The sequence below is a fragment of the Salvia splendens genome, chromosome 12, assembly GCF_004379255.2.
Source record: "Salvia splendens isolate huo1 chromosome 12, SspV2, whole genome shotgun sequence".
NCBI classification, from domain to species: Eukaryota; Viridiplantae; Streptophyta; class Magnoliopsida; order Lamiales; family Lamiaceae; genus Salvia; species Salvia splendens.
The window spans coordinates 29,275,695-29,303,258 of NC_056043.1; the positions used below are offsets into that span (position 1 = coordinate 29,275,695).

The window sequence follows — 27,564 nt, forward strand, 5'->3', positions numbered from 1 at the left end:
ATGATATCACTTTCACTAGACATTCTAGATATACTTGAAATTAGAGATGTAGAGAGAGCAACTTGTTAACACAAGTGGTGCGAATGAAATAAAATTCGACGAGCCGTATATATAGAGTTTAAAAAAAAAAATTTAAAAACGGGACGTCCGACCGGACATCCGACTGGACGCCACAATGGCGGACGTCCGCCCGCCCATCGCGCCGACGTCCGAGGACACCCGACGTCCTCACGGGACGTCCGTATCCGACCCTAAACGCCACAATGGCGGACGTCCCGGTCGCCCGTCGCGACGTCCGACCGGATGTCCGACCGGACGTCCGCCATTGGAGATGCTCTTAACAAGAGACGAAAAAGGTAATTTTCTCTCATTATTTACCCTGCAAAACATGTGAAAAGGGTGGGAAAATGGTAAAAATGGAAATATATTTTTTCTACCATTTTCCTCGAGATTAGTTCGGAGGGTAGAGATAAGAGTTAAATCCCATACATGAAGCCTAAGGAATGAAATCTGTGTTTAGTAAGAGTGTCAATGCGTTGAATGACCTCATTGCTGAGATAGTTTTCATGGTCTCCGGTTATTCCTTTTCTAAAGAACGAATTGTAAGGAAATAAATTCTTTATCAGAGATTGCTCGGATTTGTTAACTTCATGACTACTTAGTACCTCGAAGCTACAATTCTTCACGATCTCGTCCACCTCTTCTTCCCCATCAAATGGACATCCTAAGAAATCACCCAATTTCTTGACATGGCCATGTGGATCTTCTTTCATCTCCTCATACGTCACGAACATAACATTCTTCGGCCTCTTTAGGTACAACGCTCTATACCCGATCACATGATCATAGTAGGGACCGTACGGGGTGACACCATAGCAGAACGCATCAACAGCCTCATTGATGGTCCATGGTTGATGTCCCCTCCTCTTGTTCATGAAGTGCCACAAGGACACAAGAGTATCCTTGGGGTTACGTGTAACGTATACAATCCTACACTCACACGAATCTAGGGTTTTGGCTAGGAGCTGGTACGAGATGTGTGTGCTGAATAACCGACATGTGTTTGACAAAGCAGTCGAAAATGGAAGCTCATTGGATTGCATGAGAACCGGTCCTTCCAAGAAGGGAACAAGTTCGTGCGGGTGTTTGAAGGCCAACTTATGTTTAGAGGATCGGTTGAGGATGGAGTATAGAAGAGATTTGAGCCAGGTTGTGCCTGTTTTGGGAGAGCTAGCCAAGATAACATCGGTTGGGAGAGGATTGAAATGGTTTATCACCTTTTTTATTAGGTTGATGTGTTGAGGCACAAACCAAAAGCCTCCAAATTGGAGGAGATGATCATCTCCCACCCATTTTTGTTTAGGGAGAGATGCTAAATCGATATCTAACTCATCATTCTCCATCGACTGAATATATGCACTCAAGATTTTTTTTTGCTAGAGAGAAATGTTATCAAACAATTTAGAGAGAGAGAGAGAAGATAATGTAAGCATATGAATTTATAGATGGCGTTGGTTTAAAGGCCACTTAAGTGGTTGTAAACTATTCAGTACTACATGGTAAGGACAGTAGTCAGTTAAATAAGAAAAAAAATTATTTATTTAATAATGCAACGTCATTTCAAGCATGGCCAAAAGACGTCATTTTATAGACGAATTATACAATTGCCAGAAAAAAACTTTCATTTTCAAACCTTATTAAACTTAATAGAATTTGACTAAACTTCATAATTTAAAACATTATCCTTCTATGAGCCTGGCAATTTTGTTTAGCACTTTAGATAAGCCATAATCTTGTTCAATAACTGCAAATCCCACAAAAACGACATTGGTATATCCAAACACGCGACCTTTTTGGCCACTAATTCTTATCCACTCCGACCATTAGACCAACCAAACAACGGGATAACACTAACTCATGCATCACACATGGCTTGCAAACCTCGAACAAAAATGGTTTAGGGCAGATTAAATTTTCATACCTCACCAGCAACAGCATCACAAAAGCTAACTAATACACTCACGAAGCGATATTTTTACCAAACAGACCAACTATTCCAGCAGTAGGGTCTTTCTGTTTAACGATCGATTCACCAACCAATACCTGTTGAGGTTGAAGACAAGTAAGAACGCATCAACATGCTTATTCAAGGGTGTATATTTCTCGAGTTCAACTATTTTAAGCAACAAATTCAATAGACAAGGCAAGCAATGACACTTACTGCTTTTACACCGGCTCCTTGAACGTAAGCAATGTCAGCAGGAGTAAAAAGTCCTGATTCCCCAACGACCTGAAGATTTTCGCGTGCATGGAAAAATTAGCACACATAGTGAACTGAGAAAAATTGGAGGGATAAAACGATCGTGAGATACTTACAATGATGCCCCTCTCACGTATCCTTTCTCCACGCTCGCCTTCTAGAAGGGTCTTAGTGTTGCTAATATCAACCTTGAATGTTCCTAAGAAGAGTAGAAGTGACCAAATTTTAAGATTGAACTGAACATAAAACTTTGAATAATGCCTGTGAGGGAAATACCTAGGTCGCGGTTATTGATGCCAACTAGCTCAATGCCCTCTAATGCTAAAACACGATCCATCTCTCTCTCGTTGTGTACCTAGAATACAGAGGACCAAAACAGAGAGCATCTAAAGTGAGTATTCAGATTTCGTTCGGCTTTTTGCCAAAACGGAAACGAATTTGCAATAAAAAAAAATCAAAATCAAATATTCCAAAATTTCCGAACCAACCAAACCGAAAATCCGGAAAAATCAAACTTGATTCAACAATTTGTTTGTTTGGTTTGGCTCGATTTTGCTGACCTAAAAAAATAACAGAAAACAAGAGAGCTGGGAAATTTATAAGTACTAGATGTACGCCAACCAATGCAAGTTGATACATGTGAGTAATTTGATGGCGTGATGACTTAAAAAAGGAAAGAAGAACGAACCTCCACCAGCGCGGCTAAGCCTAGTAACTTGCATATCTTAACCATGTACTTGATGTCTAAATCGGGTAAAACAGCCGCAATCAACAGAATCGCATCTGCACCTTTAACTCGAGCATAGTAGATTTGCCAAGCATCTATTATAAACTCTTTACACAACAGAGGGCACTAAATTGATAGAGTTCAAAAATTTATCAGTGATTGTGATAGGGAAAGAAGTATTTAGGGCATTATTATATCCAACTGAGAAAACACTATGGATGTCTACCTGAACCCCAGAATTCCTTATTGCCTCCAAGTTCTCGAAGCTTCCCTATATTAATCCCAGCAATTAATACTTTCCAGATGAGAATCATGTAAACGAACACGTATCTTGTGACAAAGCCAACAGAAAGATAAAGTCGGGTGAAACCTGGAAAAACTTCTCATCTGTCAAAACACTAAGGCAAGGTGCTCCGCCTTTTTCATAGGCTTTAGCAATCAGAACCTGTCATGAAAACCATGAAATAGTCGGTCCATTGTAACATTTGACTGTTATGTATGCATATAGTCGATAGAGATTTGAGAAATTTGTTTTAGGGAGTGTTTCCACCTTCGGTAATATCAAAGGAAATCCAACAGGGTAATGAATTTCGAATATGTTTCGTCAGATCAACTCTGTATAATGTTTCAATTTTATTCTTCTCTTATTCTCCGATGGATTTGGTAATTGCAATTCTAGAGAAGTGGATGACATCAGAGATGTATTTGTTGAACTAGCAGCTAAGGTTAAATATTAAATTCCAGATCTAGTTGGTTGAAAGACCTAATAAACAAACTCAAATACTTGGATTCTTGATGCTTACATGACCTATTCTGGTAACAATATGAATATCTGCTAACTAAATCATATACATTCTTGTCAGAGGAATCACATTCACTACAAACTTTAACAGATACCAGTATCATAAATTCTTTAAATGGTTGTCATATGTAGCAGAAAAGCGCGTACTTACTAATTTTGTCACCCCATCTTCATTGTCACATTTCATGTGGCATTAGAACATTCTTGACGAACTTCAGTTAGGCGTGTGTTTGCGCAAAGCAGTAATATAGGAAGAAGAAATGGATGACTTACAGGATCAAAATCTTCTCTCATAACCCCTCGACTAGGTGAGGCCTTCTTAACTTCAGCAATTAAACCAGGAACGCCAGTCCGCGAATTTGCAGCTTTAAGAGCTCCAACAAAATCTCTAGCAGGCGGTGCATTATCAAGCAACATTTTCAACATTGAAAGCGGTTTCCTCTTTTTCATCTACATTCAATTGTTGTATATTCAACGAATGATGAATTCACATGAAACGAAAGACTATGCACTGTACCAAAGATAAAAGTACCTCAGAGACTTCCACATCCTTGTACCATATAATTTCTTCAAGAATATTACAAGGAGTCTTTCCCTCGTTTTGCAAGTGATATTCAAAAGGGCCTGCGTAGTGAGGAGGTGGTCCAGTTGGAGGTCGCCTCCTGATACTGATGCCTTGACTAGCAGCAAGTTCACCTTGCAACATCCCAATTTCCCACTCTTTAACTTTAAGCAAATCTTCATTAGAAATTGTAGGATTAGACATTGAAGCCAATCCAGCATTTATTTCAACCTAACATAATAAGATATAAACTTAGTTTACCTCAAGAAACTCAAAGTGAGATCTCACGCCCCTATGCAACATTTTCTCTTCATATACCATTCTAACATTTCTTTCATTTGCAGTTACTTTTATACATACAGAGAGAGACGTCATTGTGAATATCAAACCAACAACAGAAAACCCCTAATAATATTTTTTTCAATCAAAAATATTGCACCAATCAAATCCGAAAAACAAAAGTTCTACAATTACTTGGAAATCCAATAAAGATTGCAACTTTCAACTAACAAAGCAGACCATCAAATCCCACAAACTCCAAAATGACTAATAAACAAGAATGGCAAGTTAATACAAAGAACAACAAATTGTGCATCCCCAGAGAAAAAAGGAAAACGAAAATTCCTAGAATAAATTTACCATTTGAGATTTAATTGAAAATTGCTTGTGAGGAGAGTGATTCAGCATGTGGGTCTGCGGCATAAACCTTAAATATGTGATTTTTGGGGGTAAGAGCGGATGAGCATGAAATTTATGAGCTGAAAATAAGGCGGAGGAATTTGCTCTTGAGTTTACCACATACCGACCTTCCATGAATTTAGGCGAGTCTAGTAAATTTCAGGCGCTTACACCAGAAGTTAGGGTTTTAAGTTATCCGGAGATAACGGCGGCGGCGGGCGGTGGAGGAACAGTATGCTCGGAGACTGAGGAGTGGCGATTGGGAACTGACCGGTGGAGGGGTATTAGATTTTGTTTTGACAAAATAAAGAAAAAAAACGTTTTCCACATTGTTTAAAAAACAACCGGCGATCGAATTCGTTCCGATTTAGAGCATCCCTATCGGTGCTCTTGCCAACGAGCACGGATGTGAGCCAAGACCCATTTTAACTCACCACATCCGTGCTCTTCCGCAAGGACTAGCTCAAGGGTCCCACCATTATATTATTCAATTTAAATAAAAACATTTTCACAATATTAAAATTCATTAAAAATAACCGAAATAATATTACAAATTACAAAAAAATTAAAAATTACATAATTAAAATCCTAAAAATTAAAAATTACATAATTAAGATCCTAAAAATTAAAAATTGCATAATTAATATCTTAAAAAAAAAAAAACCCACTACTCGTGGCCGAAAAAATATGAATGAGAGATGATTTGATGTGAAAAATGGATGATGAATGTGTGTATTTATAGATGATTTAGGGAATAAAATTTTAAAAAAAAATCCAAAAAACGATAATAAAACTGCCTTATTTTTGGGAATCTAAAAATATATATTTTTAAATTTTTTGTATTATTTTTTATTTTTTTAAAAAAAATTGAATTTCCAACGAATAAATCCGTTGGCCAATCAGAACGCGCCACGTCAGCTGCTCGCTGGCACGGACGTGCTCGATGCATTGAGCAGCGCCGTACCAGCTGCGAGAGCGCAGCGGCGGACAGCATCTGCCGCGCCAGCGGCACGGACGGGCGATGCTCACCGCTGCGGATGCTCTTAAATTGTCAATAAATGGAATTTCACTAGCAATATATTGATTTAAAATTAATACTATTATTATTATAATTGCATAACGACATACTTTGTCCGCTTATTTATGTCTTCTAAGACAATCTCCGACCATACCCAAAAATTAGTTTTGGTGTAGAAATTTCTCCAATCATATCCCAAACGCAAAATCATTTTTTATGTTTTTTGTGAAACAACATCAAATATGACGTTACTGCAAATATTTTGTGAGACAAAAACTCAAAAATGGTGTAAATTTTGAATTTGGTGTAAATAGTTAAGTAAAACTACTTTTTAGTGTGACATTTACTCAAAAATGGATTTGAGTTTGATATAAATGGTTGTAGATGACCTAATAATTCGTTTATTTATAAAAAGTAACTAAGTAGTACTCTCTCTATTCCATAGTAGTGAAGGCGGCGTTTATTTTTGGCACACGATTGAAGAACAATTGTGTTAAGTGAGTTAAATAAATTAAGAATAAAGTAGGAAGTGAAAAAGGTAGATAGATGAAGAGAGTATAAAGTAAGAGAGAGTAAAGTAAGTGATGAGAAATGTGTTGACTTTTACTAAAAATGGAAATGAGGGGAGTAGTATTATAGGAGTAGTAATTTTTTCAATCAGCTATAGTCTCACTTATCTTTCTTTTTGGGATAACCTACTACCTCCGTCTCACAATAAGTGTCACATTTTATGATTTCTGTCTGTTCCACAATAAGAGTCACATTTCACTTTTAACATAAATGATAAGTAGACCTCACATTCCACCAACCAATTATACTTACATTTTATTATAAAACTAATATATATAAGTGAAACTCAGAATCCACTAACTTATTCAACCTACTTTTCTTTACATTTCTTAAAACTCGTGCCCACATTATATGTGACACTTAATGTGGGACGTAGGTAGTAACACTTAAAATTTGATTAGTGTAGTTATCTTTCTTCATTCAAAACATACAAAAAATGTACATTTTGTTAATGGGTACAAACTTCATTGTTGATCCAGATCTCGAGAAACAACATCCCTCAACGGCTCTAACCCAGGACATGGGCGAATATATAGGGTTGCCCCAATGTTTTAAAAATCGAACCAGTAAGCGAATCGATAAAGTTACTGGTTCATGATTCAACCGGTCGGACCGGTTTAATCACTGGTCGAACCGTTTTAATGTTACAAATATATATAATTAATATATAATGCAAAATATAGTGTCCAATTTAGTAAATGATAAAATAAGATCAATAATGTATCACAAAAACATTCATCTTAGAAATGAGGGGAGTAGTATTATAGGAGTAGTAATTTTTTCAATCAGCTATAGTCTCACTTATCTTTCTTTTTGGGATAACCTACTACCTCCGTCTCACAATAAGTGTCACATTTTATGATTTCTGTCTGTTCCACAATAAGAGTCACATTTCACTTTTAACATAAATGATAAGTAGACCTCACATTCCACCAACCAATTATACTTACATTTTATTATAAAACTAATATATATAAGTGAAACTCAGAATCCACTAACTTATTCAACCTACTTTTCTTTACATTTCTTAAAACCCGTGCCCACATTATATGTGACACTTAATGTGGGACGTAGGTAGTAACACTTAAAATTTGATTAGTGTAGTTATCTTTCTTCATTCAAAACATACAAAAAATGTACATTTTGTTAATGGGTACAAACTTCATTGTTGATCCAGATCTCGAGAAACAACATCCCTCAACGGCTCTAACCCAGGACATGGGCGAATATATAGGGTTGCCCCAATGTTTTAAAAATCGAACCAGTAAGCGAATCGATAAAGTTACTGGTTCATGATTCAACCGGTCGGACCGGTTTAATCACTGGTCGAACCGTTTTAATGTTACAAATATATATAATTAATATATAATGCAAAATATAGTGTCCAATTTAGTAAATGATAAAATAAGATCAATAATGTATCACAAAAACATTCATCTTAGAAATAAGTAGTATATATACAAAACATTAAAATTTAGTGAATATAATAAAATATATGAATTGTTAGTTAGTGTGGATAAAAATTTAATATTTTACATATAAAAATAAATAAAGTTTATATTAATTCAAAAAAATGAAGTGGTGGAATAATATTATAACGAATACAAATTATTAATTAGTTTAAACAAAAATATACTTTAATATCAATAGTTAGGCCATATAAATTAAATATATACTATAAAAATACATATTTAATAAATAATAAACTATAATAAATAAATATATCAAAAAATTGAACCTTATAATATAACGATAATAATAATATGTTAGTAACTAGTAAAGTATAGATTAAATTTAAAGGATGATAATCATATGTATCATAATAAATAATTACATAAAAAATATAAAATAAATGAATTATTAGTTTGTTTAAATAAAAATATTGATATTCTATGTATAAAAATATTTAATGTTCTTATTTTTTCATGTGGGGCTTGTGGTGGAGTGATTAAGCTCTTGTTAATTGGAGTGGAGGTCATGAGTTCAAGTCCTTCCAATAACAAGTTTTTAAAATTTTGAACACAAAAAGTAAAAACCAGTTTCCGATCGGCCGGTTCAAACGGTTCGGAGCGGCTCAACCTCACACTGGTTTAAATGGGTAAATCGCTTCACGGTCGGATCGGTTTTTAAGACACTGGTAAATCGGTTCACGGTCGGATCGGTTTTTAAGACACTGCCGGCGGTTGCCTGATTCCACATCTTCGGCATCATTTTTGGATGTTCCTCAATTTTGAACACAAAAAGTAAAAACCGGTTTCCGATCGGCCGGTTCAAACGGTTTGGAGCGGCTCAACCTCACACTAGTTTAAATAGGTAAATCGGTTCGCAGTCGGACCGGTTTTTAAGATACTGCCGGTTGCCTAATTCAACATCTTCGGCATCATTTTCGGAGGTTCCTCAATTTGATATCGGGTTTTACCAGCACCAATAAAAGCTTCAGATCAGAGTCATCAGACTTGATATAACTAAAAAAATGAAAGGTTTCTTCAGCTGGCAACGATATACAATGTCGACCATAACCTTCATTGTATCTCATCCCACGATTTCTATTTTCTAAATCCGTCAATAGTTCAATGCAAAATATGTAGGGAAAAAAGCTAGTAACTAAAATATGACATGAGACACTTCAAGAAAACCCCCAATTCAATAGAAATAGAAAAACATTACATATTGGATAATTATCGTCCAACTAAAAGAGCAAAGTTGGACATGTGATAATCGTCAACCGTATTACATAAAATCCTAACATCAGAATAAAGAGAAAAAAAGAGGAAAACCATCTATCATAAGGATTTATTTAGTGCGTGTTGCTCTTCTTCTCTCACTTGTGCATGAACCTAACCCACTGAGACTCACTTGGAATCCCATTATAAATAACACTGATCATATAATAACCAGCCGGCGCCACCATCGCCGAAGGCGGAGCTTCCACCACCGCACTCACCAACCGCTTCCCCACCATACCTTTAGCCGTCTCCACCGTAACCTTCTCCGACCTCAGCACCAGCAGCCTCTGATCCATGGAGAGAGAATGCGTGTTGAACGGCGACGCATAGGCCGTGAAAACGACGTCGTGCGCCGAGTGCCACGCCTTCTTCCTCATCATAAACCTCACCGTAAACGTCGCGCCGTACACCACTCCCCCGTCCTGTTCCACCGTCACATTTCTCGGCCTCCTGTCGTCGAACGCCGCCTCCATGTTCGGAGGCGTGAACGCCTGCAGCCGGAGCTCGGTCGGGTGCGCCACGTTGCTGAAGGCGTAGCGGCTGTTCGGGTTGCTGCCGCCGACGAGAACCTTCCCGTTGGGTAAAAGAACTGCCGAGGAGTGATACATCCTCGCGACATTCGACGGCCTTAATAGAGAGAAACGGAGGCCGAGCTGCTTCTTCGGCTTGTAAAGGTACGGCTGAAGCGCCGGGCGCGCAGCGCTGTTCGTGCCGGCGCTGCCGCTTTCAACGCCGTTGATGATCAAAACGTTGCCGTTTGGGAGGATGATCATGTTGTGCATCAGCCTAGCGGCGGGCATCGTTTCCATCTTCCACCTGTTGTTGTTGCCGGTGATGGTCATCCGGCCGCACGAGCCCAGGCCTCTGAGAAACTGGCCTCGTTCGGCCGAGGGGACCGCCCCTGCGGCTGCTCCCCCGCATATCATGACCTCTGCTTTTAGAAAGTGGTCATTGAGGTCGAGCGGGAGGAGCACTGACGAACCCGAGCTCGGATAAGTCCGCGAGCCTTTCCCCGGGATTCTAGGGAATGATTTCACTACTTGGTTGCGTTTGTAGTTGAAGAGGATCGAATCGGTGTTGGCGAAGATGAATAAATGGCCATCTGGAGAGAGGTGTAGAATTGGGTACATGTTGTTGCCTCCTTCACTGCTATCATAAGTCTTTTTCAAGAATGGTAGGTTGAAGCATTCCTCATTTGGGAATCTCTTGGGCACGAATTCATAGGAGGTGACGTTGTACCCGCCCACGACGACTACGCGGTCGTCGTGGTCAGGTAGCCTGAGGCTGGAAGCATACCATCTCTGTGCAGAGAGATGCTTACGGCCCTGGGTCCAATCGCAGTTGCCGTTTTTACACGGCCTGAAGTAGCGGACCCGCTTTGCGCCGAGCCCAAATCCGCCGGTCTCGAGCAACGTGCCGTTGCTCAAGAACGAGCCTGACGATGCCCAGGGGTCGGGCTGGATGAAGAGGGGCCTGATGGTATTGGTGGAAATGCTATACTCGACTGAGTGGGCATAGCACGAGGGGTCGAGCAAATCCTGTCGGTCCCTCTCGCAGCGGCGGCCGTCGTAGCGGTGACGGAGGTGGTAGTTGGAGGGGCCGGAGCTGGTCTGGTCGAACATGAGGACGGTGTTGTAGTGGGTGAGGGCCATGTGCATGGCCACCACTCCGGTGTTGTTTCGAAGAAGCTTCCATTGGCCAGGCGGGCTGGCCACGGAGGCTGAGGACAAAGCGGTGGGGGAGGGGGTGGGGGAGGGCGAGGGCGAGGCGGCGAGTAACGCTGCTCCGGCGATGTAGGAACTGTGGAGCAGCAGATAGGCAATGGCTAATGCTGCTTTGTACAATTCTTCCATGATGGATTAGGCTTTTTACATAATAATTTGATGGTGGGGGGAGTTATATAGTGGGAAATTTTCGGATCATGCAATGTTCGTGGCGCAAGAGGATTATGATGGTGCATGGTGAAATCCCGCTTTAAAATAGGAATTTAATTTTGGCTGAGGGAAACTCATACAAAGCTAACCTCCTGGAAATAATCATCTATCAAACCGAAACTTTTATATCGTGTATGTTGATTTTTTTTTGTACTATAAATTTAACGTTTGAGTTTCTCTTGCGTTACATGTACCGTTAATTGTATACATGCAATATTAACTTAGAAATAAAAATACGGAGGATTAACATAAAAAAAATGGAGATGCGGGGTATCGATCCCCGTACCTCTCGCATGCTAAGCGAGCGCTCTACCATCTGAGCTACATCCCCTACAATGGCTTTTGTGTACCCTTCAATTTTATTGAACGCATCAGGAAAAAGAATAATTTCAGGCATAATGTTATTAATACTCCCTCCGTCCACAAAAAATAGGACACATTGTGAATGAGACGGGTTTCAATGAGGAATTGGTAAAGTAAGAGAGAAGGAAAAAAATACTAAGAGAAGCAGTACTAGTGGAATGTGAGGTCCATATTATTAGTAAGAGGGAAGGAAAAAAGTAAGAGGGGAGGAAAAAAGTAAAAGAGAAGTAGTGTTAGTGAAACGTGAGATTCATATTATTAGTAAGAGAGAAGAGAAAAAAAAAAATAGATAAATTGTTGAAAACTTTCCCTTTTTAAATGTGCTTTATTTTTCGTAGACAACAAAAAATGACAAATGTGCTCTATTTTTCGTAGACGGAGGGAGTATGGTATATTTTCTAAATAAGATTATTATTGAATCCAATATACTTGATATGTATTTGACGCACGTGACATATAAACGAATTTTAGCAATGACTTGAGGGCAAAGTTTTGATTGGTACGTTTGATTTTTCTATTTTTGGAATTTTATAATTATAGCAATGACTTGAGGGCAAAGTTTTGAAAATGGGTTGATATGGAAAATCAATTCCATAAATGAGCCATTTTGTTTTTATTGTACATATGGATACTACGCATTCTGAGGCATTTTCACATATATAAGTAATCTCTAATCTGTGACTAGTTGGGTGATATAAGTATTATAGGAAATATTTTAAAAGATACGACAAAGAGGGAGTATATAAAAAGATTCAGGTGATTTGATTAAGATTATAGCGTAGTATTTCACAAATTTATTCCTTTATTCTTTATTTATATATACAATAAAAACAATTGACTGTGGAGTCAAAATCAAAATATCACCACCACGATCATGATTAACGCCTCTCCTCCCTTCAGCCCGTCTTTCGGTAGTATCCAAAATTGCAGATTAAAATTGCAGGGAGTCTCAGCGCCGTCGTTTTGCGAACGTTGAAATTGTTGATGAGGTTATTGAGCTTGACAAAGCTTGGAGGAAGCGTCAGTTTCTAGTTCTTGTTTATCTCATTTTAATTTTGTATTACGTTACTAGTCTTTTTGTGGATTTTATTAAACTTAATTAATGGTGATGTAGGCCAATTTGAGTTGGATGGTTTGAATGCCTGTAGGAACAAGATGAGCAACGAGATCAAAATCGTGAGTTTCCTGTTTAAGTTTATTGTGATTTTGCAATCATCAAAAATATGCAAAAAAAAAAAGAGTAGTGCTAAATGGCCACATTATGGCCAGCCATAAAAATTAAAAAATAATAAAAGATAGTGTATTTAATGTCATTTCATTGAAATCAATACTTCTAAAAAGTATCAATTTTATTTGTACAATTATACCCTTAGTTATCAAATATAAATATGAAGAGACTAGAATTTATACAATTGGATCATTAGTTAACTCATGTTGCATGAAATTTATATAAATAAAAATTAATATTTATTAAGGTTACATGATAATTAATTTAATTCTTTCCTATATTTATAATACCAACGCATCGTGGTAATACTTTTATTTTTCATATTTACTTAAAATGCTCTAAATGTTTGTATATTTACAAATAAGTAAAATTGAGCTTTGATCAATATACTTATTTATATTAATAATCATGGGTTGATATTATAAATGATCACTAAACTATAGAGCAAGTATCAAATTAGTTCCAAATAAATTTATTTCATAACGAATACAAAACTTTATTGATTCCAACTTGGTATAATAGGAAAACATTTTTAAAAGGACAAAATTTTAATCTTAAATTAAAAAATAGTGTAAAAATAAATTATTGTAAACATAAAATTAAAAAAATGAATGAATCTAATAAAAGAAATACGTATAAAAGTGTAAAATTTGGATTAGAGAAATGAAATAAAAAACAACTAGAATTAAGTAAAAGGGTAATAGTGTAAAATTATTTGAGCAATAAATGACTTATTTGAAACATTAATAGTCATACTATCTAAATTTACTAAAATGCCATTTTATGGCCAGCCATAATGTGGCTACATAGCATTTCCCAAAAAAAAAACAGAAGAAGAGAAAATGCCAACCAATATGAGATTGGGATGGCTTTCTAATTGCATTACTGCCGTGTTTCCTTTTGAATGTTGCAAAAGTGAAAAAGAACTTATTAAAGTCTAAACAATGATGTAACTGCGTTCTATATGTTTTTATTGCAAGTCCGGAAGAGATGCAAATGAACTTAAACGCATTTTAGATGAAAACAAAGAACTGACTGCACAGAAGGTGGTCGAGGTGAAGGAGGCCGAAACAGCATTACGGCTTAAATTAGGAAGCATTGGAAACCTTGTGCATTTTAGTGTGCACCTGAATGAATGTCTGAACTTCGCATGCATAAACATCTTGGCTTTTGTGTGTCTAACAGGTTACTGGAGAAGGAGAAGACAAATATCTGATAGCTACTTCTGAGCAGCCGCTTTGTGCTTATCATATGGACGATCGGATTCATCCTACCCAACTGCCTTTTAAGGTGTGAGATCTATAAAAAGAGAGCCTCAATATAATTCTGCCTTGTCTTATGTTAGCTTATAGTACTATTTCAAAACCTTCACCCTCTCTGGTATTTTTATTTATGTTTGATGGGCGTTATGGTTTCTTTTAGATATGTAGGATATTCTACCTGCTTCATGACAGAAGCTGGCTCGCATGGTATCGAAACTTCTGGACTTTTCCGTGTTCTCCAATTTGAAAAGGTTGAACAGTTCTGTATTACTATAGTCCAAATGGAAATGATTCATGGGAAATGCATGAAGAAATGATTCATGGAATTTTAGAGAATTAAGACTCTAGAAGCAAATGACATGATGATTTCTTGAAAGCAATTGTGATTGCAACCAAATTATGATACTCTATGAATCTAGACATGAACGAATATAAACAAGAAGCACAAAACAATAGGACTCTTACCTTATTTTTAAAAATAAGCACATAATAGAAAGTAGAAACCAAATGTTTTAAAAGAAACCTCTTCCTATTATTAAAAATAGAGAAAAAGCTATTCCTTCTAACGAATTTCTTTTTATAGAAATTAATATAACTTTGTTATTAAATTAAAAATTCTTCTGATAATCATTGTAAATGCGATAAGGATATATATTACGCAATTTATGCGGTTTGTTCACCTCCTCAATCAATAGCCCTAAATTAGAATTCCAAGCTACTACTATATATATATATATATATATATATATATATAACCTCCAAAAACAAGCTATCAACTTCTCATGCAACTACAAAATGGATGAAACTCAAATCCAATTCATATTCCCATCAGCGGCGGACCCAGGTGGGGTCGCGTGGGGTCGATCGACCCCACCGGCGGTCCACTGAGTGCTGCCGGAATACTTCATTTTTGACCTTTGACCCAGCCCAGCTCCGTCTCCGACCCCACGACAGCTTCAAATCCACCCGAAACCTTCTGCCTATTTTATAAAAATAAGAGAGATGAGAGGTATAGAGAGGGGTTGCAGAAAACTGATGTTGGAAGGATGACATGATCTAAAATGTTAAATGATTGAAATAATTTAGGCCTATTTTGTGCAAATAAATTGGGCCAACTAAAATGTTAGTGGGCAACTAATTAAATAGACTTGGCTCATTGTGGATTTATTAAGTATTAACTATTTTTATTATTTTCGTTTCAAGTTTCATTATATTTATATTTTATTTACTAATATTTTAAAACTATTACTATAAAAATGTTTGGTGCTAACAATTTTAAAATCGCTGTTTTACACTCTTACATGCGGATATTCTGAAAAATTAACTATCCCTCACAGAAAAGGACTATTTAAATTATATTCCCTCCGTCCGCGAAATGTTGTCCAATTTTGCCATTTTGGTCCGTCCATGAAAAATTGTTGACTTTGCTTTTATTCTACTGTTGGTAAATGGACTCCACTTTCCACTAAATTTTTACGTTCGCATTCTATTATAGAGTAAAACTTATATATAAATGTGGGATTCTCATTCCACTAATTTTTTCAACTCACTTTTTTTCACATTTCTTAAAACTCGTGCCGAGTCAAACTTGGACAATATTTCATAGACGGAGGGAGTAATATTTTTAAATAATTATTTAAATATTATATTTATTATTAAATTTTTAACAATATCCGATCCATTGGCTTCATTTTCTAGATTCGCAATTGATTCCCATCTCTCATCTTCCTATTCTAGCTATGGATAACAATCAAGAATCTATTCCCAAAGCCACACACAAACAAGAATCCACCGCCATCACCCCCAAAACTCCCACTAATCGGAAACCTCCACCAACTCGGCTCCTTACCCCACAAAAACCTCTAATCCTTTGCCCGAAAACACGGCCCGATCAAGCTCCTCCACCTCGGCCCTGTCCCCGTCCTCAACGCCTCCTCAGCCGACGCAGCCCGCGAGATCACAAAAACCCACGACCTCATCTTCGCCAGCCGCCCCCTCAACAAGGTAGGCCAGAAACTCTCCTACAACGGAAGAGACGTCGTTTTCGCGCCTTACGGTGAGTACTGGCGGAGAGCGAAGAGCGTACTCATGCTGCAGCTGCTGAGCGGGAAAAGGGTTCAATCTTACCGCTTGATAAGGGAAGAAGAAACGGCTCTTTTGGTGAAGAGGATTCTAGAATGTTCGGGGCCAGTGAATTTGAGTGAGATGTTTTCGGAGTTCACTAACGATGGTATTTGTAGATCGGCCTTTGGGAGGAAATATAGTGATTCGGAGAGTGGGAGGAAGTTTTATGTTAGAAAATACAATGCGGAAAATAAAAGATCGGCCTTTGGGAGGAAATATAGTGATTCGGAGAGTGGGAGGAAGTTTTCTGTTAGAAAATACAATGTGGAAAATAAAAGATTATTGCGGAAAGTGAAAGATGGGGAGAACTTTAAAGATTACGTTGTGAATGACTTGAATTAATTCTCAAAATGGTTACACATCTTTTATAGGCTCTAATTCTAGCTATACATGGAAAATATATTCTAATTATATGATACGATCCCATATCTTAGGAAATCACAATTATTTAGTTATCTTTTATTCCCCAAATCTTTTCCATATCTTAGTTTTCTTATTCAATAAGTTAGGGTAGTATTCTAGTATTATAAATAGGAGAGATTGTTATCATATTTAGGCATCCAACAATGAATCAATGAATATATTATTTTGGCCAAATGCCTCGAGTTATGCTTTGAATCCGTAATTCCCTACGCTACCTGCTATCCGACGGAAGGTCTCCGCGCACAGCCGCCCAGATCTTTATCTCCGCTGACCCTCAAGGGCGCCGGATTATCTTTATCTCGTTATTGTCCGTTTTATCGGATCGTTAGGGATTTAGATCCTTAACAACTGGTGCTTTCATCTGTGTACTCATGAGACGATACGACAACAACGGTAGGCAAGGTTGGTGCGTAAACCGACCCGACTACTTTCCGAATGGCTCGTCGCGTCGTGATAACGCGATTGGCCACCGAGACAACGTCGGTTTCAACCGACAGAAGACCGACGAGGGGGATCGCGAGGGTCGCCCAACGGAGGATGCGAACCACGATGATTCCGTGGATTATAAATTGGATTGCTTGATAGATAGACTCGACAGATGGGATTCTTGGAGGGATGAATGGGATCGCCGGTTCGATAATCTTGAACCAGACCCCTACCGTAGGTATGATCAGCGAACATGGTATGACGGCGACGATTCTGATGGTGACGGGGCAAGACGGAGACGTAATTGGGAGAGGCGTGACAGCCCGCAGAGAGATCGATATCATCGCGAGGGGAGAAATCACAGGGGTTCATGTTGGGACCCACCAAGATATCAACAATCGTCAACAAATAGGTGGGTATGATCAGCAGTTTAATCGGCCAGCCACTTGTTACGACCCACCACAGTCGTGGCAGCCCTCTTGTTGGGAACCATCGTGAGGATATTCGGATTATGATCAGCCACCACTGGGTCCGCCTAGTCGTTGGGATCCGCCCGACAATCGCTGCCCGCAGACCTTGCAGCCTACGAAGTATGACCGACTGCTGAGTCACTGCACAGCTCCGTTGTCTGCCGTTGCCACGCACCCGCCTCAACAGTCCAGCAGGTTTATTGATTCGGGGAAGCAGCATGGTCTGCCCAATATTTCCAGTCTCAAGGTTTGTTCTCCTTACCCAGCCCACCTAGCTGCAGTAAGTGATTACAACGAGAAGTTGTGTAGTTATAGATTGAAGCATTCCTCCCTCCTCGCTGAGTTGAATGCAACGTTTGAGGAAAATATAGATGACGAAAATCTAGTTGAGGTTGTTCCCAACAACACCGCTCACAATGGGGACGCTGAACAACACCGCTCACAATGGGGACGCTGAACAACACCGCTCACAATGGGGACGCTGATCCTGATGTTGATGTTCCAATCGGCGAGTCCCTAGAAGAGATCGTCAAGACCGGCAATACGCCGCGACAAGTGCTCGTCGGGGCATCTGATGAGAAGATGGATGATCTTAGTGTCCCAACACATAAGGAATTGGAGATGAGAGAAGATACAAAGACTTTGCTAGAGAAAGAAAATAAAGCCGAAGCCCTTCGATCTAGTTTAGAGCCGAACGAGAAAGATTTTAGTGTGTTGATGGAGAAGCCGAGCGAGAGAGAGCATGGAGAATCAGAGCCTTGTTAATGACATCCTGCCTGGATTTGATATGAAAAAACAGGACAATCAAGAGGAAATGGAGGAGAAGCGAAGGTTGTGTGAGGATGAGCTTAAATTAAACGCAGAAGAATTGGGTAAGACAGGGGATGCTCACTCCGGTTCGCATGCACTTGCTTGTGTCTATGTGGATTTGAATGTCGGTGATGTTCCAAGTATGAATCATCGATCAACATCGCTCGACACCGATGCAAGGTTGATCCCTCCGCGCAATGACACGCCATGCTTGAGCATTGTTGGAGGTGTGAACAGGTTTTTCATTTTGGCACGGAATTTTGGCGGCCACATTAGGTCTCCTTGGTTGATTTTTTATGGAAGTGATCGAGGGATACATTCAACTATTCAGTATGTGTTTGATCCAGGAGGAGACGCCTCACCAAAGCTTTTGCTTACGACTATCGTCGTTGCTTCGTGGTTTCCACCTTGAGGACAAGACGGATTTCAACCGTGGGGGAGTTGATACTATTCCATATCTTAGGAAATCACAATTATTTAGTTATCTTTTATTCCCCAAATCTTTTCCATATCTTAGTTTTCTTATTCAACAAGTTAAGGTAGTATTCTAGTATTATAAATAGGAGATGTTGTTATCATATTTAGGCATCCAACAATGAATCAATGAATATATTATTTTGGCCAAATGCCTCGAGTTATGCTTTGAATCCGTAATTCCCTACGCTACCTGCTGCCCGACGGAAGGTCTCCGCGCACAGCCGGAACGTATATCTGATCTGTAGCCGTTGCCCGACGAGTTGGAACCCGCGCACAGCCGCCCAGATCTTTATCTCCGCCGACCCTCACGGGTGCCGGATTATCTTTATCTCATTATTGTTCGTTTTATCGGATCATTAGTGATTTAGGTCCTTAACATTATACTAATATCCTTTTATTTGATTTTCCATAATCTTTAATTGATTTTCCTTCAATATTCTTGCCATAATTTCATCTCTTGATTTCTTGTTCTCCAATTAATTGATTTCTCCATTCCAACACTCCCCCTCAAGTTAAGTATCGAGTTTTTCGACACTTAACTTGCACGATCTTCACTTTGATAAATAGTTTATACTTATATTTAAGAGTTCTTCAATTTTCATTGATAGTTTATGCTCGTATCATAGAGCTTCTTCAATTCATCAATGATAGTTTATACTCATATCATGGAGTTATTTTTTCTTCATTGAAAGTTTAGACTCGTTTCAAGGAGCTTCTTCATTTTTCTTCATTGAAAGTTTAGGCTCTTATCAAGGAGCTTCTTCATTTTTCATTGAAAGTTTAGACTCATTTCGTAGAGTTCTTCAATTTTTTTGTTGACGGTCTAACTCGTGTCAAGGAGCCAATCTAGACAGTTTTAACTCGTGTTCAGGAGCTTGTCTAAAAAGTTTTTACTCATATTTAGGAGCTATCTTAGATAGTTTTAGCTCTTATCCGGGAGCTATCTTAGACAGTTTTTGCTCATATCTAGGAGCCATCTTAGACAGTTTTGACTCTGGTCGAGGAGCTAATTCAGACAGTTTTGACTCTTGTCGAGGAGCTAATCTAGACAGTTTTTGCTCGTATCTAGGAGCCACTTCATTTTTTCTGACTGACAGTTTTTACTCGTGTCGAGGAGCTCATTCACCTTTCTGAATTTTGTCTTCTTTGCGACAACCTGTTCAGCGACGCCAATTCCGACGAGTAATCGTCGAACTCTGTGGAGCCTCTCTGCTCCATAGGTCCTTCTTCTCCGGCTAATATTCTTTCTTGATTACACCTCAAGATTCTTTGTTGCTTACTTAATTGGCTAGGTTCAATAGCTCCCCATTCAATTATGCATCAGCCACAATGCGACTCTTGACCTTTCTTCTTCCTTGTTCCTCCGTCATTGACGGACGGACGTTCTTTTGTGTTGCGTTTTCTCAGCCTACATAGATTTGGAGAGAGATTGTTCGGTCGGATACTTATTCTCCCCCTCGGCTGGACAAACCGAGGACTCCGCTGTTTTCTTCTCTTGACGGCGGCTGGGCTGCGGCGCAATCTTTATTCATCAAGGTACCATCGTTGTGCATGAAACAGCTGCTGGCTCTGTCAGCACGTCGGGCAATACCACTTTCCCTTAAATCTAGTCTCAGGAGTAAGCCCAACACATGCATAATGAAACCATTCACCTCCTTGGCAGTTTTCATTGTCGCATGCAATCATATCTCCAAAAGATACCTGATGGCAGACACAGTAAAGTTTTTCTTGAGGCTTCCAGGAGGAGGCATAAGCTCAAAATCTCTGTCTCGCTCCCTATCCCAATCTCTCTCCTTGTAATCAAGCCTCTTCGATTGAGGTGTTCCAAATGGTGGCTTGCGTTTTTCACCTTTAGGGACTAAAGGTAATGGAGGAAGCACAGCTGGCTCATCTGGCGCTATTTTTCCTTCTTGTTTGAGATCTTCTGCAAAGTTATTCAAATCCTCGTCAAGCAAATACTCATTTTTATTATGTAAGTCTCTTTTTTTGAAATTCTATTGATTTTGCAGGATACTCATTTTTATTATGCAAGTCTCTTTTTGAAATTCTATTGATTTTGCAGGATGTATTTGCAGCCGGAACAGATACTACCTCGGTGTTTCTGGAATGGGCCATGACAGAACTCTTACGAAACCCTACAGTTATGCAAAACCTTCAAAATGAAGTAAGAGAGATAGCCAAAGACAGCTCAAACATAACAGAGTATGACTTAGAAAGAATGCATTATCTGAAAGCCGTGATCAAAGAAACACTTCGTTATCACCCGCCAGTCCCGCTGCTAGTACCAAGAGTAGCAAGCAAAGATGTGAAGATCAAAGGATACGACGTGGCAGCTGGAAATGTGGTGATGATCAACGCATGGGCTATAGGGAGAGACAGCGTCTCATGGAATGAACCAGAGGAGTTTAAGCCTGAGATATTCTTGAACTCTTCAATAGACTTCAAGGGCTTGAATTTCGAGCTCGTCCCGTTTGGGATGGGTAGAAGGGCCTGCCCTGGAGCTGCATTTGCTGTTGCTACAATTGAGTTTGTGTTAGCTTCTCTGGTGCAAAAGTTTGACTGGAAATTGGGATTTGATTTATTTGCTTACACTATGTTTGTAATTTGTTGTTTTAAGTATGTGCTGTTTATATATGTGACGGATATATGTAATAAGGAATTAGCACTAAATAATTTTGTTTAATAATATCAGGAAAGTTAGTCAACTTATCCATTTCTCGAGTGAACTACAAAAATGGTCATTGGCGTTTGGCGGTTGTACACATGTTATTTTTGAATTTTAAAAATATCATTTGCGATAGTTGGACTTTGATATTTCCATGTTTTTGATTCTTTATGAGTTGGGCCGGTTTGAGTAAGCCCAAAGAGGTAAGATAATGTTTTATGCTATGTCAAAATCCAATTTTTTTTCTGTAGGCTTTATTTTATTTATCTTCCATAAGAGTTGTACAATATCAGCAAAAAAGAAGTAAAAATTTTAGTTTGGCACATGAAGATTGAACTTTAGTCGATGTGGAAAAACTATACATCAAAATGAGAAGATAAAATTTAGAAATAGAAAAACAATGGCCTTTTTGGAGACGCTAGAGGTAGAATTCAGTTTTCATCATTCCTTCACTCTCAAATTAAGAAAAGAAAAAAGGAAAAAAATTGATAATGTAGTTGTCAAATGAGAATAATTTGGATATTGGAGATGAGTGTTCCCTCCTATAAATACTTGAATTCAACATATATTAGGAACACAATCGACAAGTTATAATGATAAAAAAAAACATGAATAAAGTGAAATGCATTGGACCAAAATGCTTTGAATTGACAAAACACAAAACATTTGGCGCATGCAGGTTATTATTCATATCACAATATCATCATCGAAAATCCACGTGCCATTATTAAAAGATGTTAGATCTTTAGACTTATTCGTCATTTATTGGTAAATTTTATTATCTAAATTCTAGTTATTATTTGATTAAAAACACCATCTTAGATGACAAATTCTAGTCATTAATTGGTCAATCAAAATATCATTCACAATATTCTTCATCAAATCACAACAATATTTTCTTAACATCAAAATATTATTTTCTGCGGTGTTAAGAAAGATAATGATAGTTTTAAAAAAAAGAAAATGATATTATGTAAGAGAAAACGATATTACGAAGGATATTGTGTATATTATGTAAAAGAGATAATGATATTATATAAATCTACACTGAATAGACTCGTACACCATATATGATCCCAAAAGACAAAGTCGGAAACCATAGTCTATACCGTCGGAGTCTATTCAGTCATCTCCAACCCCATCTCCAGTCAAGCAACCTCTCATTCCCACTGCTTCGGTTGTAAGTTTGAGATCACTAATCATAAGATGAATCATTTAAATTTTAATCACGGAATTGGTGTTTCAATCGTTTTCATGTTGTTATTGTGTGGTTGTTGTGTCATGTCAAGTTCGTGACGCTATCATGTTATTTTCATGTCATGTCAACCCAAACAGAACCATGTCGCTAATGACTTAGTTTGTGTGCGGGAGGTGTTCAAGGTTGAAGGTATAGGGTCATGCTTGTTTTCAAATTGAGATTGTCCTTAACGAGTCGGGTTTAGGTTTGAACTTGTTAGTTAGATTGATATCAGGTTGACATTATAATAACTCAACTCGCACAATTTGTTGTTCTTACATCTACGCCCAAAAGAGCTTGTATTGCCAAAAAAGAGTATGTGAGAAAGGATGTGGAACTGAGTGTAAAATTAAGGCATATGACCCATTTATGAATATTCACGTGTGAATTTAAGATATATAAGTAACTGAAATTATATGCTATGTATATAAAAATATGCTAAATGATAGTAGTAAGAATATGAATAGATATTAAGTAAGATTGGCATGCTTTTCGCGAGCGTTGAATAATGAATGAAAAAGTAGAGTCGTATACCCAAAAGAAAAGTGAAATTTAAGGGTATGTAAGTACGTGGATGTTTTTCTTCTTTTCAAGATAATACGATTTTGACCCCTCAATTTTAACGTTTTTTTTGCAAATATAATAATAATTGGTTGGACACACCAGTCAATATGTTAATTTGACCATTAAATTTTTACTCTTACTCCACTTCTTTGTCACTCTGGCTACCCCACCAGTAACACCCTGCGCGGACCCTCACTCCAACATGTCAGACAACACCGTTGACTCTAGCTCCACGGACAGTGACTCTACCACCGACACCGAGTCTACCTCTGCCAACTCCTCCGTGTCCATTGACATTGTAGGCAACACGTCCCAGAGCGAGCGGACAATAACCGTGCCAGCGTCACTCTTTGATTCCGCATACTCTTCACCATCAGTAAACAAACCCTCCGCAAGCAATGAATTCACCGAATTCACCATGCCCTCGAGCTTCGACAACTCTTCGCCCAACGCCTCACCGACCTCTTCACAATCAGTAACACAACCCATCAACCCAAAAAAGGCCAAGTCTGTTAGGTCGTCCAGTCCCCCCTCCCCTGACTCTTCTTGCTCTAAAACTGGCTCCCCAACGACTGCTGCTCTTGGACAGGGTCGTTTCAAGAAACAAAAGATATGATTATTGTATTCTTATCTTATCATATCTTAGTACTGTGGAGTGTTATATTGCTAACTCAATACTTAATTGCTAACTATAATTAAATAATAGCCATTAGATATTCAAATCAAGGGTCTAGATCATCAGCCTCAGAATATCAATACGATCAACAAAAAATGTCAATAAGGGTATTAAGGTCAATTTACAACAAATTAATTATAACTAACTTTTGAAAAATATCCTATAACTTTAAATGTATATAACTTTCTCGATTTAAATTATATTTTTGCACAACATATATCAAATTAAAGACAATTTCATAAGGATTCTAACGAGATCTCACTTGCATGTGTTCCGATGTCAAAATTTGAATTTTTTTTCAAAAATTTTCAATTTTTTCGTACAACAACAAATGTCAACATAGTATATAAAATATGCCAATATAATACATGAAGAATGTCAATATAAACAATGTGTTAACATTCTCAAAGCATTGGGTTGATATTTTCGAAACACTATATTGACATTTTCATCCAAAACCCTAATTTGGTAGTTTTTTTTATCTTTTTCGATTTAATTAATAAAAATGAAAATTACACGTGGCAAATTTTAGACCACACGATTTCTAAAATCATATGGTCTTAAATTAGTTGTAGTTAGCAATTGATCACTCCCCTCTTACTACTATTATCTAATTTATTACATTATAGTTAAAATATACCATATTTATTAATTAATTTACTTAATTAATTTCATTTCCAAGAGTGGTTTTGAAACAAAACTTATTAAACAGGAATAAATTCTTACTAGTTAGATTTCGTATGGTAAAACCATTTTCATTGAAAATTTACCAACATGAAGGTTGTTAGATTTCGTCATATTACTTACCAATTTTAAAAGCGTGTCGACTTTTGGTAAAGTAAGAAAGAGATAGAGAGAAAAAAGTGTGCTAGTAGAACATCTCTTTAGAGAAGAAAATGAGTTTTCTAAAATGGAAAGATTCTATTTTTAAGAAATTGACCAAAAGGAAAGAGTTTCTATTTTTAAGAAGAGGATGAATTATAATTTTTAAGAATTTTGATGAAATCATTTTGTAATTTACAGTTATTTATTTTAATTTTATAAATTGGTTGATAATTTAAAAAAAATTAACCTTCACCCAAGTAAAGCTAACTTGAAACAGGACGGACTGACCCGGTAGGTTGACCTAGGTGTAATAAATATTTGTTGTTCCGTCTTGTTTGAAAACTATTTTGACATTTCGTTGGTGTTTTTTATAATATAAATAATAAAATAATACAAAAAACTTAATCTTCCATTTAATATTTAATACTCTACTATATATTTATGTTAGATTTTTATTAATATAAATGGATGCTAAATTATAACTTTGTAATTCAAAATTTTAAAATTCTAAAACAAATTTAAAATTAATATTTAATCACGTCGGAAGTACCTCGAATGTTTAGAGTTAGTGCAATCCAAGTAGGGATAACCTGAAGCCCTATGAATTGACCCGATCCATGACATCTCATTGCGATTAACTATTCTCTAAAAATAACATTTGAACTATAAAATGTTATTGTAACTCTATTATCAATGCATAACGCACATTATATTGTCTAATAGTGTATCTGATCCACAAAATCTCAATGCAGCTCTATTATTAATACCAATATAGAGTATTCGAGCTCCAAATCTCATTGTAAATCGATTATCAATTTTTAATCACAAAATATTGTCTAATAGGGTATTCGAACATCAAAATCTTATTGTTACTCGATCATGGAATTATAATTCAAAAAATATTATCAACTTAAGTATTCGAACTCCAAAATCTCATTATAACTCACAAATAGTGTCTAATTATACAGCTTCTGAACTCCAAAATCTCATTTTACAATCATATAAATACCAACACAACATTTGTCAGTCATCGTCATCGTCATCATATACATCCGGTGATCAGATGGAGGCTCTCCTCCGCAAGGTTGGATGCAGAATCGACAGTAGCATTACCAAGGCCACCAATTCTCGCATGTCCAAGTTCATGTCGATCACCAAGTGTTTCAGCCTCTCCAAAGAGATCAAGTCCATTAAACAAGGCAAAGTGTTGCCGTTGTTACAACATGCCAAGACTCGGTATACTTTGGTAGCAGCGAAAGGGTTGCGGGGAAAACAAAAAAAAAAACTCATTAGAATATTTGATACTCCTATAATAAATTTATTCTTTTCTCTTGTACAAGTATTTTGTAATCCCATTTAAAGGAGACTTTATCAGTAATAAGAATCATCGATCAACAATAAAATGCATTTATTTTATCCATATTTTATAATTCAACATGGTATTAGACCAAACCATGATACAAACAAAATGAGCAAATCAGAAATTTAATCCAAAATAACTCAGATTAAACCAAAGTCAGCCAAATCAATCGCCAACGATGAACGAATGAGAGCAATAGAGGAAGAGAAATTGGACAATGGATCCACTGAATCGGTTGAGGGCTCTAGCTCCCCCAAAAAAGCCAAGTCGGTTAGATCGTCCAGCCCCACCTCCCCTGGCTCTTCATGCTCTAGAACTGGTTCGTGAACGACTGCTGCTCATGGACTGGCCCATCTTCTTGTCGTTCCAAGAAACAAAAGAAATGATTATGCGATGGTTTCTTGTTAATTAAGGATGCTTGCGTTCTAATCTTATCATATCTCACTACTACTACTACTATCTAATTTGTTACATCAGTATTTCAAATTTTTATGTTCCAAAGATATAATTGCATAAAATAAAAAACTAGTATATGTTAATCGGATTGGAGATTTTATCGGGTAAGAAAATTTCAATCCCAATCCTTCACGGGTTTCGGACATCCCTATTAATTAGTGATACTATCATAATTAATACCTCATGCAAATTGAGATTACCCATAATTTTAATTTAATTTATTGCATATATTTAAAATATTCCATATTCAGTAGTTATTATACTCGATTAATTTATTTTCAAAGAGTGCTAAAATTTTGAAACAATACTAGAATAAATTTTAACCAGTTAGATTTCGAATGATAAAATCATTTTCATTGATTATTTACCAACTTTGATGGTCATGGAAAAATTAATACTTTGAATAATTGCGTGATATTCACTGGCGGAGCCAGAATATTAACAGTTGGGGGCTCAAAACTAAATGTGTTGGAGTGTGTTCAGTCTTCAGTGCTAATGACACGGAAATAGCTCGAACGCGAGCAATATATTAAGCAACACGTAAGAAATGGATGATGAGAAAAATTAATTATTGAATAGATTTTTTAGAGTATAGCACATATTTAATTAATATTATATTCCTTCCATCTCATTACATATGAGATATTTCTTTTGGGCACAAGTTTTTAGGAGTGAAAAAAATAGAGAGAAAAAGTATGAGAGATGATAAAGTAAGAGAGTAGATAGAGTGTTTTTTTTTTGCTATGAAAGGAAATGTCTCGCTTATAGTGGGACAGCCTAAAAAGGAATACGCTTCACTTATAATGAGACAGAGAGAGTATGATATATTTTCATATTTATTATCAAAGAATTATTTCTATTATAGATATTTATAACAAAGGATATCACATTAAAATTGATTTTATTAATATTATATAATAT

The 27,564-nt window shown here is 37.2% G+C and overlaps 4 protein-coding genes and 1 non-coding gene across 9 annotated transcripts; 1 reads left to right on the plus strand and 4 right to left on the minus strand.

Moving 5' to 3' along the window:
- Window positions 1-256: 256 nt before the first annotated feature.
- Window positions 257-1,639, minus strand: LOC121756880 (cytosolic sulfotransferase 17-like). Its single transcript, XM_042152302.1, has one exon. It carries the CDS (start codon window positions 1,401-1,403, stop codon window positions 477-479), a length of 927 nt encoding a protein of 308 aa, XP_042008236.1. The 5' UTR covers window positions 1,404-1,639; the 3' UTR covers window positions 257-476.
- A 142-nt stretch (window positions 1,640-1,781) lies between these two features.
- On the minus strand, window positions 1,782-5,340 carry LOC121756879 (indole-3-glycerol phosphate synthase, chloroplastic-like). Of its 5 annotated transcripts, none has more exons than XM_042152298.1 (11): window positions 5,158-5,340; window positions 4,991-5,044; window positions 4,322-4,582; window positions 4,063-4,239; window positions 3,358-3,432; window positions 3,214-3,258; window positions 2,949-3,113; window positions 2,537-2,615; window positions 2,377-2,459; window positions 2,222-2,290; window positions 1,782-2,103 (listed from the first exon to the last, which is right to left on the minus strand). In XM_042152298.1, exons 2-11 carry the CDS (start codon window positions 5,036-5,038, stop codon window positions 2,020-2,022), a joined length of 1,086 nt encoding a protein of 361 aa, XP_042008232.1. In that variant the 5' UTR covers window positions 5,039-5,044; window positions 5,158-5,340; the 3' UTR covers window positions 1,782-2,019. The 5 variants fall into 5 exon arrangements, with proteins under 5 accessions (XP_042008232.1, XP_042008231.1, XP_042008230.1 ...); XM_042152297.1 differs by having other exon boundaries at window positions 4,991-5,057; XM_042152296.1 differs by having other exon boundaries at window positions 4,991-5,340.
- Window positions 5,341-9,242: 3,902 nt separating this feature from the next.
- LOC121758025 (aldehyde oxidase GLOX-like) lies at window positions 9,243-11,207 on the minus strand. The gene has a single exon (XM_042153463.1). The coding sequence runs from the start codon at window positions 11,194-11,196 to the stop codon at window positions 9,439-9,441; it is 1,758 nt and encodes a 585-aa protein (XP_042009397.1). The 5' UTR covers window positions 11,197-11,207; the 3' UTR covers window positions 9,243-9,438.
- A 328-nt stretch (window positions 11,208-11,535) lies between these two features.
- Window positions 11,536-11,608, minus strand: TRNAA-AGC. Its single transcript has one exon. It is a non-coding gene; the product is annotated as a tRNA-Ala (tRNA).
- Window positions 11,609-18,387: 6,779 nt separating this feature from the next.
- LOC121757844 (cytochrome P450 71A8-like) lies at window positions 18,388-21,561 on the plus strand. The gene is made up of 3 exons (XM_042153315.1): window positions 18,388-18,445; window positions 20,870-21,459; window positions 21,553-21,561. Exons 1-3 carry the CDS (start codon window positions 18,388-18,390, stop codon window positions 21,559-21,561), a joined length of 657 nt encoding a protein of 218 aa, XP_042009249.1.
- Window positions 21,562-27,564: the final 6,003 nt, after the last annotated feature.